A 15206-nucleotide genomic window follows, 5' to 3' on the forward strand; every position below is an offset into this window, starting at 1 on the left:
CGACCCATCCTCATACCGATGGGCGAGAACAGCCCCTAGGCCATACTGTGACGCGTCAGTCACCAGAACCAAGTGCTGACCCGGACGGAATGTGGCAAGACAAGGCGCCGACTGCAAATGAGCCTTCAGGCGGACAAAAGCCTGCTCACACTCGGCGGACCAACAGAAAGGAATGTTTTTGCGTAACAGCTGATGCAGAGGATGAGCCACCGCCGCCGCGGAGGGAATGAATTTGTGATAATAAGCAACCTTGCCTAGAAACGCCTGAAGTTCTTTGACCGTAGACGGCCGGGGTAGAGCGGTAATGGCCGCAACGTGCTGTCGTAGAGGGCGTATACCCTCACGGGACAAGTGGAAACCAAGATACACAATGGAGGGTTGGAAGAACTGAGACTTGGCCAGATTGCACTTCAACCCTGCTGAATGCAGAACCCGAAACAGTGAACGCAAATTGCGAAGGTGCTCCTCAGTGGAGGCCCCCGTGACAACAATGTCATCCAGGTAGTTGATGCAGCCGGGAACGGAAGCCGTGAGCTGTTCCAAAAACCGCTGAAAAATGGCCGGCGCGCTAGCGACGCCAAATGGTAACCGCTGGTACTGATACAACCCACAAGGAGTGTTGATGACGAGAAATTCCTTGGAAGATGCATCCAACGGCAACTGATGGTACGCCTCCGATAAGTCAAGTTTGGAAAAGAACTGGCCCCCAGCGAGCTTGGTAAATAACTCCTCAGGACGGGGAAGAGGATAAGTGTCAATGAGGCTTTGAGTGTTGACAGTGGCTTTAAAATCACCACACAATCGCAGACTCCCGTTTGGTTTAGAAACCACCACGATGCCCATTCGCTGGAGGTAACAGGAAGGAGAATCCCCGAAGCCGTTAACCTGTCTATCTCAGCTTTGACAGGCGCACGCAATGCCATCAGAATAGGGCGTGCCCGGAAAAACTTAGGGCGAGCCGTAGGTTTAAGAGTAATGTGGGCTTCAAAATCCTTGGCACGACCCAGACCAGCAGAGAACACGGACGAGAATTCAGAACACAAGCCATCCAGCTGTGGATACGGAATGTCCTCAGATATGAGGTGCACATCATCATCAATGGAAAACCCGAACAACTGGAAAGCATCATAACCGAACAGGTTTTCAGTGCCCGCATGATCCACCACATAAAACGTGAGGGGCCGAACAACAGACTTGTAGGCAGTGGAAGCATCAAACTGGCCAACGATAGGAATTTTCTGCTTATTATAAGTTCGTAGATTTCGCGTAACGGGAGACAAGGGAGGGGGGCCCAACTCCAAATACGTGCGAGAATTAATGAGAGTTACTGCAGAGCCAGTGTCCACTTGCATGCGATTGTCTTTATCCAGAACACGAACAGTAACAAACAACTTATTCGTTTGAGAAAGCACACAGTTAACATCCATGTCCGATGCCTCGTCCTCGTCGACAGGAACTTTAGGGGACTGACACACAGAAGCAATGTGGCCTTTTTTCCTACAGGAATTACACGTGGCCCAACGTTTTGGACACGCGTCTCTGTCATGCTGTACGAAACAACGTGGACAAGAAGGAAGGGCGGAACGAACCTGCTTCTGTGGTTGCTGTTTTCGCTGCGAGCGTGGCGGCCCAACGCGACATTGTTGACGCGAGTGCACTGCCGCCACATCGTCGTTTCCCTGTGAAACAGGCACATTGTCTGCGTCGAAAGTGGTCTGGACAGCGCCTACATCACACCACGCGTCTATTTGCGCACCAGCAGCGTGAGACACTTCAAACGATTGAGCGATGCTGAGAACTTCCGACGACGACGGGTTTGGCAATTGTAAGGCACGTTGCCGAACTTCTTTATCAGGAGCAAGCCGTAAAATAGCGTCCCGAACCATTGAATCAGCGTAAGACTCCTGATGAGTGTCCGTGACAAACTGACATTTCCGACTCAGACCGTGTAGTTCCGCCGCCCAAGCCCGGTAAGATTGATGGGGCTGTTTACGACACCGGTAAAAAGCCACGCGGGCGGCAACGACATGGGTGTTTTTTCGGTAATAGTTAGACAATAAGTCACACATTTCTTGGAAGGACAGAGAGGCAGGTTCCCGCAGAGGGGCTAACTGAGATAGCAGCTGATAGATCCGTGGGGAAATCCAAGATAGAAATAACGACTTACACATAGGAGCGTCGACAACGCCGAAAGCCAAGAAGTGTTGCCGCAAACGCTTCTCATAATCCTCCCAGTCTTCAGCGGCCTCGTCATAAGGAGGGAACGGAGGCGGAGAAGAGGAAGACAGACGATGAGTAAGCGACGTCGACAACGCCTGAATAGCAGCCGTCAGCTGTGTTTGTTGTTCAATAAGCGCTTGCATAAGCTGTTCCATGCCTGCCCCGACACGAACACACAAGGCCACAACGCAGGAAAAAAAATATCCGACCTCGTTGCCAAAAAGTGTTATAACCTTTAATCACTAATAAAGTGCATGGAGATACAAAAGTAGAAACACTAGCGGGTTACATGTTACTAACTCCGTATCTGTCATTCGACTGCCGGGCCGTGACATGCGGCTGGCGCCGTTCATAACCAGGTGGCGCTCGGCCGAGCTGCGGAGCGCCTCTATCGCCGTGTTCGCGTACTAACGTAGCGGCACTTTTGAATGTCGTGGCACTGTCACAACAGATAGCATGGGCAGACTGTGCATCTGTATGGGTGGGTGGGTCACCAGGTCACAAATTAGTTCTTGTGGTATTGAAGAGACATCATTCACAGCAGGTGATCGTGGGTACAATCGGTCAGGTAGTAGCAGTTGAGAATGGGTCACTTGCCAAACAGAAGTTGTGGTGATATTTCACAATAAGTGAGTCATAGGACACCATTGTTTAACATGATCCACAGTTGTTGATGCACTGCACTGGCTAGTGCCACTGTTACTTTTAACAAATAAATTTTTTGGAAGAGTCAGTTGCAGAGCATTGTATGTTGTGGCACTTCACTCATATGCGTAATCTGCAAATTGCGATACATAGTGGTTACACTATGGCTGTGTTGTTGATGTTTAACATCCAGTTCAATGAATATTTGCCATAGTTCGCAGTCAACGCAGATCACCATGTAGATCCATATGGTGAGGGTATGGTGCGAAATATACATAACACAATATGATACAGACTTTATAATTTACTATGTCCAAATAGTACACAGTGAGGAAGCACATTTAAATCATTTGAAACCATAGAATGCACTTTCACTACACAGTCTACACGAAAGAAATGGATGTTACACCATGAAACAGACACAAATTTGAATACAGTGAACAGTGGTGAAGAAGAAGAAGAAGAAGAAGAAGAAAATTGACTCGGGGGAGGTTTGAATATGGCTTGCCCACTTGAAATTCTAACACCATGACCCCTTAACCACGACGCCGTCACTTATTGAGGTTTATGCATTTCTTGTCCTTGGATCATTCACATTTTCCATTTTACCCTTGTCTAATCTAGCACCTAGCTCCATCATATCAGTACTTAAGTGTGCATAAAAATTTTTAAAGCAATGCAGCATAGTCACCTCCAAGCCTCTCATAACACTAGTATTCAATAACTTCAACATTACCTTTACAATTACACTTAGCTTACCAATGTAGCAGTTCTGTGGTTGTCAAACCACTTGTAATTAATAGCACAACTCTACCACTACCACTCCCACTCCAGTCAACCACAAAAACGCTTCAATGAGTACTGAACACAGCTCAAAGAATTTCTTGACGTGCTTGCCTGGTTGTGGTTCTGATAGAAAACGGTGGTGATGCAATGTACTTCAGGGCTAGGACAGAGCTGAAGCTGATGCTGTTGATGGATGAGCCATGAATGTGATCTGTGACTGCTGCTGTGAAGTTGTTGTGGACCTGATAACATAACTGAAGTCCTCCTGTGGACAAAGAACTTCCAGCTCATGGACCAATTAATTTCTTCTTCAATATAAACATAGTCAACAGATACATTGATTGTTTGTCGACTAGTCAGACCTTCTGCAGATTCTTAAGCTGTAGTGCTGGCAATTGCTTTTGCACTAGGGCATAATGTTGGCTGTTGACCTTTATTGCTAAGGACAGCCATCCTGTTTAATGAGAATTCTTCTGATGAAATCTGTTAATTTATGCTTCTCATCAAATTCTTGTTTAATTTTCAACACAGAAATGTTTATTGTGCTGTTGGTCACCAAGATGAGATATTTAGTACAGTATGTGATGTGCTATCCTTGTGAGTAAATTTCCAGTAACTATTAATTAATAATTCTGATCATTTACCATTTGAAGTACGGAGTCTGACTAACAGTATGTGTCTTCGTTAACGTAGACTTCATCTCCACCTGCATTACTTCTGTACTGGAAATTAAGAGTTCTCTCACAAATCTCAACTTTCCAACAAATAAGTAGAGGCCGTCTTCTTTAATATCAATATATTACCTGATTTATTATAATAATCAAACACTTCTTTGTATTTTGACAGACAAACTGTATCAATACATGTACTCAGTAAACTGTCATTTGTTAGTAATTGATGTTCATTCTCTCTTGAGTGGCAGCTAACTGAATGACAACCAAAACGTTTCCACTGCTGTTATGACGTCATTCTGTTTGTCACAGCAGTCATTCTGCCATGGCTCATACGATACCTCCAGGACAGGATCCGACGACATGGAATAAACCAGCCAATCAGCAGTCACAGCAAAGCATTGTAAGAGTGCTATCATCATTTCAAATTGGAGATACACTACATCAGTCCCTTTGCAGAGTACATTCACATACACACCACTTCATCAAAGTGGCATGTTACACACCACAGGGTCCATCCCCTTAGACAAAAGATTTAAAGATTGCTGTGAAATGTACACACATGGCTGATAATGCTAAGGCTAAACATATATTGAAAGGAATTGCAATCATTCCCTATACCAGATTTGTCTACTCCAAATGCAGAAATGATTCCATCTAAGTTCTTTAAGAGTGAAGTAATCATAGTATAGACTAGTTGTCATATGTGGATTAACTCCAGATAACTAAAGTGCCCGTCATTTATGACGGCGGCCGAGTTTAGGTTTGTTCTGCGCATCTGACGTCACAAAACACAGTCAGCCAATGAATAGAGAACGACGTTGCCAGAGCTCGACTGCAGTGCAGAGTACGGAGGAGTGTCTTCAGTTTTAGAAACGTTCAGTCATAAATAAAGTAACTGAACGAAAGCAATGTCTCGATAGCAGACTTTCTTTAATATAAAGTTTGGAAAAAGCATTCTTTATACCAGTTGCTTCATATTCTATTAATTAATTAAACCAAACAAGCAATAAGCCTCCTAATTCAGATGATAGCATGGAAAGGTGTTTGTATCATTCTCACTAACTGCTTTTTCGTAATAAAGAACAGCGGTAATTGTTTATTTCCTATTGTACGAAACGTGAGTAATTCATAGTTATACCAACAGTGTTTGTCGGTATTTTGCGTCCTAGTTTAAAGTCCTCCAGAAACTATATTGAAGGATGAGCTGCATTAGCATAATGGTTAAAGTGTTTGGCTGCGAAGCAAAAGGTTCCGAGTTCAAACCTTGATCTGTGCTTAATATTTTCTTTATTTAAAAACAATATCGAAGTGTCTTACTTCATGAATTTTATTCGTTTGAATGTAATTTTTTGAAATTTCTTGTGGCAACTGAAATCAACCATACGGAAAGTATACGCTATGGAATTTTACCTCTCCAAACTCTTCAAAATTTTGTGCAGTGGTTTACTACATTTAATGCTGCACAATAACTGCGGTGAACATGGAAACAAAATTAAGTCATTTATGGGGGGAAGGTATAAGTCAAGAAGATGTGTAAAAATCAAAGTTTTGGGCCAAATAGTTTTTGTGAAATCGAATGATAAGTGTGTCACAGCATTCGGAACACCAGTGTCTTCACAGGCGAGCAGTGCAGTGATAACAAAATTGCGCACAACGCGGAATGCAGGGAGCTCGTCTCTGTAGCAGCAAAAGGGTTAATGCGGTCGTGATGGTTTTACTTCATAAACTGCGCGCTCCCCCCTAAACGTAAGTTTGCTTGGCGCATGCAACTGGCAACGCAGCAATCTCCCGCATCTCGGCGGGCATGCGCGAACCACCAAGATAAAAGAATTGAACTATAGTAATCACTAAGCTCTAATCAAGAAATCCTTATACTATTCCATATTTATTACACATGGATTTCTCACAAGCAATCCTTAACTGGTAATCATCAACATACACGTGACATAGCATAAATTAGTTCAAGATTGCATGCACATCTCTACAGAGTAATCATTCAGTTAACATGGATTCTCAAAGTAACTTATATTCATGACAAATTCTGATCATCAACCAGGCTTACGTATTTCTTTGTACGCATAGACTAACCGCAAGTAAGACTGATAAAACACACACATCACTATTTTAATCATCAATACTTCCATTCTTCAGGATGAGTATTAGACGCTTATTGTGACTAGTATAATGTCAAATGAGTATTAACCTTAACTATGGTTTCCACCATGTGTTAACTGCATCCAGAGATTACTTGCATGGTTAGGTTAACTAACTCTGGCAATATGATAAGCTTACAGTTTCAAGTCCTGTCATGGTCTCCATAATGAAGTTTTCTGTCAAATGAAACATTTTCTTACTTGGATAAAATTTCGCGACTGCCATTAGTTATTACTTCTGACCTTCAACTTTTTTCTTCAATGATTTGGACAATAATGTATATTTCACCATAGTTGCAGACTTCTTTATTTCTGCATCTTCTTCTGTCAGACAGCTGAAATATTTTCTCAATTCTAGAGCTCTACTAAATTATCTAAACCCTTTTTCCAAAAACAGTCATATACTAACTTTTGCTTAAAAGCAGGAAGCACTTCGTAAGAATGCATGCTACTGTAACATGTACTCTGTAATTGTATAGATAAAAAATCTACTCAACAAGTGGCAGCAGAAGAACAAATATATAAAAAAAAGGATTTTATGTATGCAAGCTTTCAGAGTCAGTGGCTTCTTCTGGTAGAAGGGTTGAAGTAGGAGGAAGAGGGGTGAAGGAAAAGACTAGAGAGGTTTAGGGAAAGGGGTGGAGTTCAGAAAAGCCATCTAGAACCTCAAGGCAGGGGAGACTTACCGGACAGCTAAGTCCTATCCAGTAAACCTCTCCTGACTCGAGGTTCTGGGTGACTTTTCCAAACTCTACCCCTATTTGTAAACCTCTCCAGTCCTTTTCCTTCAACCCTCTTCCTTTCACTTCAACTCTTCTACCAGAAGAAGGACCCACTGGCTCCGAAAGCTTGCTCACATAATACCTTTCATAAGTGTGTTCTCCTACTGCCACTTAGTGAGTAGATTTTGTTTATCCAATCTCATTATATTGTCAAAAATTGATTATTTTCATTGTTATAAAATGTACTCTGTACGACATGATGTGAATGACAGATCTCTCAGATCTTAATGGTGGCTCAGTTTATTCTTTTGTTTCCATGACAGCATGCCGATTGTCATGGTACTCATTGCTCTAAGCCATGTGGCACATCTCCGAGCAGGGATGAGACTGCATGGAAGAAACTGTGCAAATAAGTGGGAATGTGAATTGAGGTAAAGGAGCTACTGTCATCCTGCCTTGCAGAAATGCTGTGTCCATCCACATCGGATTTCATGCACAAATGAGATAAAATTCCCAAACAACGTATAGATCTTCAACTTACTATAAAAACTAAACAATATTTTCAGGATGGTGGTCATCATTCAGCAATACTATAGACATAATGCAACATATCACTTCACCAAAGTGACGTGTAACACTACAGCCACCTCCACCATGCACCATACATTGACCTGCAAAGTATGTATGCAGATGTAGACATATTAAAGACATTGGCCATTATCCATGGCTGGCAGCAACAGAGTGCCTGCTCTTGGCTCTGAGCCCCTTCTCACTCACTTGTCTAATTTCACATCTGACAGCTATAGAGTGTGTGTCCACTGCATGAATTCAGTGTAAAATATATGTCTGACCACATATGTTGTTATATTTAAGTGGAGGCTGGGTTTCATACTGTCACAAGTGGGGTTGGAATTTTGAGTGCCCGTGGTCTTACTGAATCCTAAATTTTGAATATTTCCTTAAAAATAATCTATAGCTTACATCATACAGTCAGTCAAGTCTACAGTAAACTTTAAATAATAAAGATTAGAAAATACCTCTCACAACAGAATTTAGGGTTTTCAGTTAAATACTGTGTGTGGATTAGATAAAAAAGGGGGGAGGGGGGCGAATAGTAATGTTAGGAGTGATATCAGAGGAAGTGAAGCTCTTGCACCATGTTATATTTAAAGCCGTAAAGCCATTTTCAAAAATTTGGCTGAATTACACTTTAGTTTTCCACAATTAAAATAAATAAGAGAACCTCTAACTTTACGGTAATGGAAACAAAATGAAGGGATGATTTACTTTATCCTATGACAGCTAGTCCGACTATTTTTACATGTGACTCCATTCCCACCCACTGCCTACTCATTGGCATGCTAGAGGCTTCCTACCTTTACAGTATTTTTTTCACCGTATGATATGTCTTCTATGTACTAAGTTTCTCTGACATTGTTCCAGTGATACCTGGATGCTTGTTTTTTCCTTGTCATCACTTCCTTCTCTACTCTGTGATAGTATTTTCTTCGGGCAGTATCATATATGTGCACAAAGTTTGGTTAAAATTACTGTTGGCATTGCAGAACTGTGCTCACACTTGCAGCTTCATGAGAATGTATTTTTGAACACGATCTTGAGTTCCTTCTTTGAAACTTGTACATAGCCACTTTTTCTGTCATGTAACCATTAAAATTTGTTTTCTATTACTACCACAAACACTGCTTTAAGTTATTATTATTATTATTATTATTATTATTATTAAACAGTGGAAACTCCAGTTGGGAAAATCAACAATATTAGGAAAAGGATAGATTGACACTCACCGTAAAGATGACATGTTGAGTTGCAGACGGGCACCATGAAAAGACGGTTAACACATTATAGCTTTCAGCCAAAGTGTTCCTCCAGTCAGAGCAGCTGGTGTTTATGGTCATGTGTGCATGAGGTGTGCTTGCTTGTGTGAATCTGTGTGTGTTTTCTTTGCTGAAGAAGGCGTTGGCCAAAAGGTATAAAATGTGCAACAGTCTTTTCTTTGTGCCTGTCTGTCACTGAACAGGTCGTCTTTATGCTGAGTAACAATCTACCCTTTTCATTATAGTGTTATTATTATTATTATTATTATTATTATTATTATTATAGCTTATTTTTCAGCTCCTCTTCCACTGCACCTAATGTCCTGCTAGTCCAACACTCTGCCAATAAAGAAAATTGCCTTACTCCTGTCAAGAATCATGTCCCATGTAATCTTCCTGAAAACTTGTTGGCACTCGGTATCCCCGCTGGTGGATTTCTTTAACTTTTAATATATTGTTAGTGCTGTTGTGATCCAGGGAGCTATGGTTGCATTGTAAACAGAAGATAGAACATGGAGTGTGGATGAATGGTTCAGTTTATGCACAGAGGCACCAGTGAAGCAGTGGTATCTGCAATGACATTTGTTTATTGTGCAAAATGCACAGAGTTATAAGTGTCTTCAGAGTGGCATTGGCAGCCGAGCTGAAAAGCACATGCTGTGAAGAAGTACTGATAGTTTGTCAGCAAGTTGTGACACTGCTTCTGCAGGTCAGTGCTATGGCCACATGCTGTGGTGGTGGTTGAAAAGGTACGAGAAAAGTGTCACCTGCCCAGATGTTCCTCAACCAAGTGCAGCTTCACCTCAGCACTCTTGTAGTCAGCTTGTCGCACACTCTGGTGGAGACTGCCGACTGTTGTGTAGGATGCCAGTTGCTATGAAGTCTATGCCCTTGTCAGCCACTGTGGATTGACCAAGACAGTAGCACATGCTCATGATTCGACCAAGAGGCTTTGCAGACATTCCTTGCCTGTTTGGTGAGGAGATGGCAGCTTGCAAATCATTCCCAATGACTTGTAATGTTGGAGGGCTAGCCACACACCAGTCCTCCCATCCATGATAACACAGTAGGCTGTAACACAGGGCACTGCTGTGGTGAGCCTCAAGGTGGCTGCATCTTGATGTTGAAGTGAGCAAGCAAGTAGCAGGTTGCCCATGATTGATAAACTCGTTATGATTTCTCTGAAACTCAAAAGACTGTCATTCTCTCTGATTCTAGTGACATGCTCAGAATGGAAGCATAAATGGTCGAGCCCCTATCTATGAAGCAGTTGCTCTGGGTGTGGGAGCACTTTTGTACTCGTTTATCTACACATACATCTACATGTTTACTCTACAGTTCACAATTATGTTCTTGACAGAGAGTTCACTTAACCACCTTCAAGCTGGTTCTTTACCATTCCACTCTTGAACAGCGCACAGGAAAAACGAGCACTTAAAACTCTGTGTGAGCTCTGGTTTCTCTTATTTTATTACAATGATCATTTCTCCCTTGTTTTTAGATGCCAGCAAAATATTTTTGTATTTGAAGGAGAAAGTTGGTGATTGAAATTTCATGAGGAGGTAAACGAAAAACACCTTGTTTTAATGATATTGCCATCCAAATTCACATATCATATCCATGGCACTCTCTCTCCCGTTTCACAATAATACAAGACAAGCTGCCCTTCTTTGAACTTTTTCAATGTCCCACATCAGTCCTATCTGATGTGGATCCCAAACCATGCAGCAGTACTCCAGAAGAGGAGGAAAGTGTAATTTAGGCAGTCTCTTTAGTATACTTGTTGTATTTACCAAGTGTCCTGCCAATAAAATGCTGTCTTTGGTTCACTTTCATCACAATGTTATCTGTGTAATCATTACAATTTAAATTATTTGTAATTGTAATCCTTAGATATTCATTTGAATTCACAGCCTTTAGATTGGTATGATTAATAGTGTAACTGAAATATAGCGGATTCCTTTTAGTACTCATGTTAATAACTTCACACTTTTCATTATTGAGAGTGACTTGCCACTTTTCACACTATACACACTATACACATATCTTGTCTAAATCATTTTGCAGTTGGTTTTGATCATCTGATGACTTAACAAGACAGTAAGTGACAGCATCATCTGCAAACAATCAAAGAGGTATGCTCAGGTTGTCTCCTAAATCCTTTATGTGAATCAGGAACAGCAGAGGGCCTGTAACACACATTTGGAAAATGACAGATATTACTTCTGTTTAACTTGATGACTTTGTCAGTTATTATGAACTATTACCTTTTTGACAGGAAATTATGGATCTAGTAACACAAATGAGATGATACTCCATAGGCATGCAATTTGATTTGAAGTTGCTTCTGAGGAACGGTGTCAAAAGCCATCTGGAATTCTAAAAATATGGAATCAATTTGACGTCCCCTGTCGATAGTACTTGATACTTCATGAGAATAAAGAGCTAGCTGTGTTTCACAAGAACAATATTTTCTGAATTTGTGTTGGCTGTTTGTCAATAAATTGTTTACTTCGAGGGAATTCATAATGTCTGAATACAGTATATGTTCCAAAATCCTACTGCAAATTGACTTTGGAGAACACAGTATATGTTCCAAAATCCTATTGCAAATTGACAGGAGTCTGTAACTGATCGGATTACTCCTATTTCCTTTTGTGAGTGATGGTGTGACCTGTGCAACTTTCCAGTCTTTAAGGTGGATCTTTCAACTAGCGAGCTGCTGTATATGATTGCTAAGTATGGAGTGCCATCAGCACTCCTTGGCTCAGTGTTGTAATTCATTAACTTTTCTAGGTCACTGACATCAGTTCTGCCTATGTTTGATTTTACAGTGGCACTTGGACTATGAAGTTACATAGCCTTACTTCAAAGTGCCTTGTTATGTAAAGCAATAGTGTTTGTGTTCTCCAGCCAGTGTGGCCGAGCGGTTCTAGGCACTTCAGTCTGGAACCGCGCGACTACTGCGGTCGGGCGTTCAAATCCTGCCTCGGGCATGGATGTGTGTGATGTCCTTAGGTTAGTTAGGTTTAAGTAGTTTTAAGTTCTAGGGGACTGATGACCTCAGATGTTAAGTCCCATAGTGCTCAGGGTCATTTGAACCATTTGTTTGTGTTTCTGTCTACCATGCTCTGAGGTTGTGTGGCAATGCTTGTCTCGTGCCCTTACACCTGTTACATTGGCGGTATGCCCCGTTCACAGGCTGATTGACATCCTGGCCCAGTGTTAACTGCCTCTGTTCTTAGCTCATCTGGTAGAACGTTTTACAAAATTTAAACATGCAATAAAATTACTCTACAGCGCAACAGTGCATAGACTACAATTAACTGTTTGTGCTCATTTCACAAAATCTCTTTGCTCTGTGACAGTAATTTCCTGCATCATGTTACTGAGGTTTGAGGTTGTTGTCTGACATCTAAAAATGACAATTCAAACAGCATCTGAGAGCTGTCTTATCTGGGAGTACGTTTACCCTACAGGGAACCTATCATTTACATCTATTCCCCCCCCCCCCCCAACCCCTTACAGACTCTAGACACACTACCTTGCTTACATACTCTGCCTCCCACAACAATCCTTCATCCTGGAAAACACCCTCTCCAGACTCTCAACACTTTCATCAACCTTCTTCGGAAAACCTAACCCCAAAATCAGGTTAGACCATGGGCTAGCAAAGGAACCTCATTTCCTTTTCCCCTGAGTGTGAGCATTTAGTCAACACCCAATCTACTGTACAACATTTAGCCAAAAGCACTTTGGATCAAGCAGTTTTGTGTCATCTGTGACTGGTCCATCTTCCACCTTATCACTTCCTGATAGCCTTTCCTAAATCTCCTCCCATTGAGTTTAACATCTCAGCTGTGTAACATGTTTTGATAGTGAAGTGTTGCGGCTTTTGACCAAATTGTTCATTTTCAAAAGTCATCTGTTTTAATTGGAGTACCATACTATACTTACACATATTTTTGAATTGTGTACTCAGTATGTGACTTTTTGAAATCTTGTTCCAGAAATGAAAGAAGAGAAGGAGGACGGAGACGTCATGCATCAGGCACAAGGCCATTATCATCAATCAATGATGGCAGAGATCCATTTGATCTTCTAGGCCTGGAAAAAGGTCAAGATGGGCAAGTAGGTTAAGATTTCTATCCAACAGTACTACATGCACAAGTTACTGTTTAAAATTGGAATGGTTGTACCTTTCACCATTAATTTAGATAATATTCTTTTAGAAGCTGTGCAGTGGTTAGTGATTGAAAATGTGAGGAATTTTTTGCTGTATTTTTAGCTGAAATTTTCAGTCGAATAGCCCTTCATCTCCCTCTTGGTATGTGCCTAGGAGCTTCAGTTTTTCCACCTTTGACAGTATTCTATCACTTGTCATTCTCTTTACAAGCCCATACAACTGAAATCTTGATGATTCTATCCTTTCCTGTAAAGGCATTGCCTTTGTCATCTCCCTGATCTCTTCATTGCTTATTCTGTCCATCCTTGTAACTTCAACTCTGTTTCTGTGAAATTTCATTTCATGTGCACATATCTTGCTTAAATCTCTTTCTTTATTGTCCATGTTTCTTAAGAATAGGTCAGGATAGGAACAGAATATGATTGCTACATTATTCTTTTGGTCTTCTGTGGAACATCTTTATTCCACATGCAGCTGCTGACACTTGTCAGAAATGCTTACCTTCCTCTTTCATTGAAGTCCATCCCATGTCTTTCGTTTGATACCATTACATATTATAGAAAGATATTCGAAAGTGTCAACTTGACATGATTGCGACAGGGAAGAAGGTGAGGACTGCCCCAGGTTTCAGATTGGCAGGTTAACTTGGCATGTTATTAGCTTATTTTGTAGAAGCTAAAGAAACTCTAAAATTAAATGTACAAGAAAGCTGAAAGGTATTTAAGAACAAAAACATTATATAGCATTCTGGTGCAGACGAAAGACCAAACTGTATAAAATGATACTGAGAGTAAAAGATAACATCCCTCTTGAGAGAATAGAGAAGACATAAGTTAATCCCCCCCCCCCTACTATCAGTAGGTGTCATCCTAGGCGTAGACATACAACTCAAACCTTGATGATTCTATCCTTTCCTTTGCAAGTCTAGTTGTGACTCAGGAACTACTCGAGTTAGGACTATCAATGCAGAGCCACTACTAAATATTTCATATATATTAATATTTTCTACATTTGCCAGAATGCTGTATCCATCACTCCATTAAGATAATCATTGAGGAGGATGCTTACCTCAATAAACTGATTTGGTGTGGTCCTGTGTTTCCTCAGTCTTCATTTTTTCATGCTGACAGTGTCATCATCAATCTACAGGAAAAATTTCATCTGCTGTCATCTCAAATAAGTAATTGCCCTACACTTCTTTCGGTGCCAAAGTCTTTAGAAATTTTACCATGAAATTTGTGCCTTTCTCTAATTATGTACTTGTAAAGTATAAGTAATTTGGACATCAAAAAGAGTACTTAAAAAACATTTTCTTTTTTCCAGACTTTGGTCGAATTGGAAATTTTTGCCTCTTAAATAGCAAAACCCCCCAAAGTGTAATTTTCTTCACTAGTTTTCTAGTGTAGTGTGCTCCTGTAGGCTGTTACACATAACCTCTATCCTTCTATCATTTACAAATAGTTTGGAAGATAAATATGAACCTCCCATTCCAGGAAATGAAAATACATTTACAGTAGAAGCTCTTCTGCTTTTGACTGTTCGCATGAACATTGAAACACAATACCTCTTAATACAGTCCCCCCCCCCCCCCCTCCCCCCACCCCCACCCCCCTCCTCGTACAACTTGATGTTCCTATATTAAAGTGGAAACAGTGCAGCCAATGTTGTCATTGCCTATGCAGTGGCAATAGTGTGACAGCTCCCACTTTAAACATGGGAACATTTGGAAGTCAGTGGACATGAGGTCAAGCTGTGTGGAAGTTGATCTGTTTTCACACTCAAACTTCTCCTGAAAAGCTGCTGTTGCCACTTTCATTTAAGCTTGTGCATTGACATGAGGCACCACATCTGATAGCAACAGCTTTCATTACCAGAATGATATTTTCACTCTGCAGCGGAGTGTGTGCTGATATGAAACTTCCTGGCAGATTAAAACTGTGTGCCCGACCGAGACTCGAACTCGGTTTCAGCTTTCATTACGCTCT

The 15206-nt window shown here is 41.2% G+C and overlaps 1 protein-coding gene across 2 annotated transcripts in view; it reads left to right on the forward strand.

Annotated features, from left to right (window-relative positions):
• The window catches only part of LOC126483683 (CDK5 and ABL1 enzyme substrate 2-like), a 171889-nt gene that overhangs the window by 70354 nt on the left and 86329 nt on the right, over positions 1–15206 (forward strand). For both annotated transcript variants that reach the window (XM_050106764.1, XM_050106765.1), the window contains exon 4: positions 13046–13166. In XM_050106764.1, the coding sequence (XP_049962721.1) occupies positions 13046–13166 (121 nt within the window). The remainder of the gene's footprint in view (positions 1–13045; positions 13167–15206) is intronic.

This window comes from Schistocerca serialis, chromosome 6, assembly GCF_023864345.2.
Source record: "Schistocerca serialis cubense isolate TAMUIC-IGC-003099 chromosome 6, iqSchSeri2.2, whole genome shotgun sequence".
Taxonomy (NCBI): domain Eukaryota; kingdom Metazoa; phylum Arthropoda; class Insecta; order Orthoptera; family Acrididae; genus Schistocerca; species Schistocerca serialis.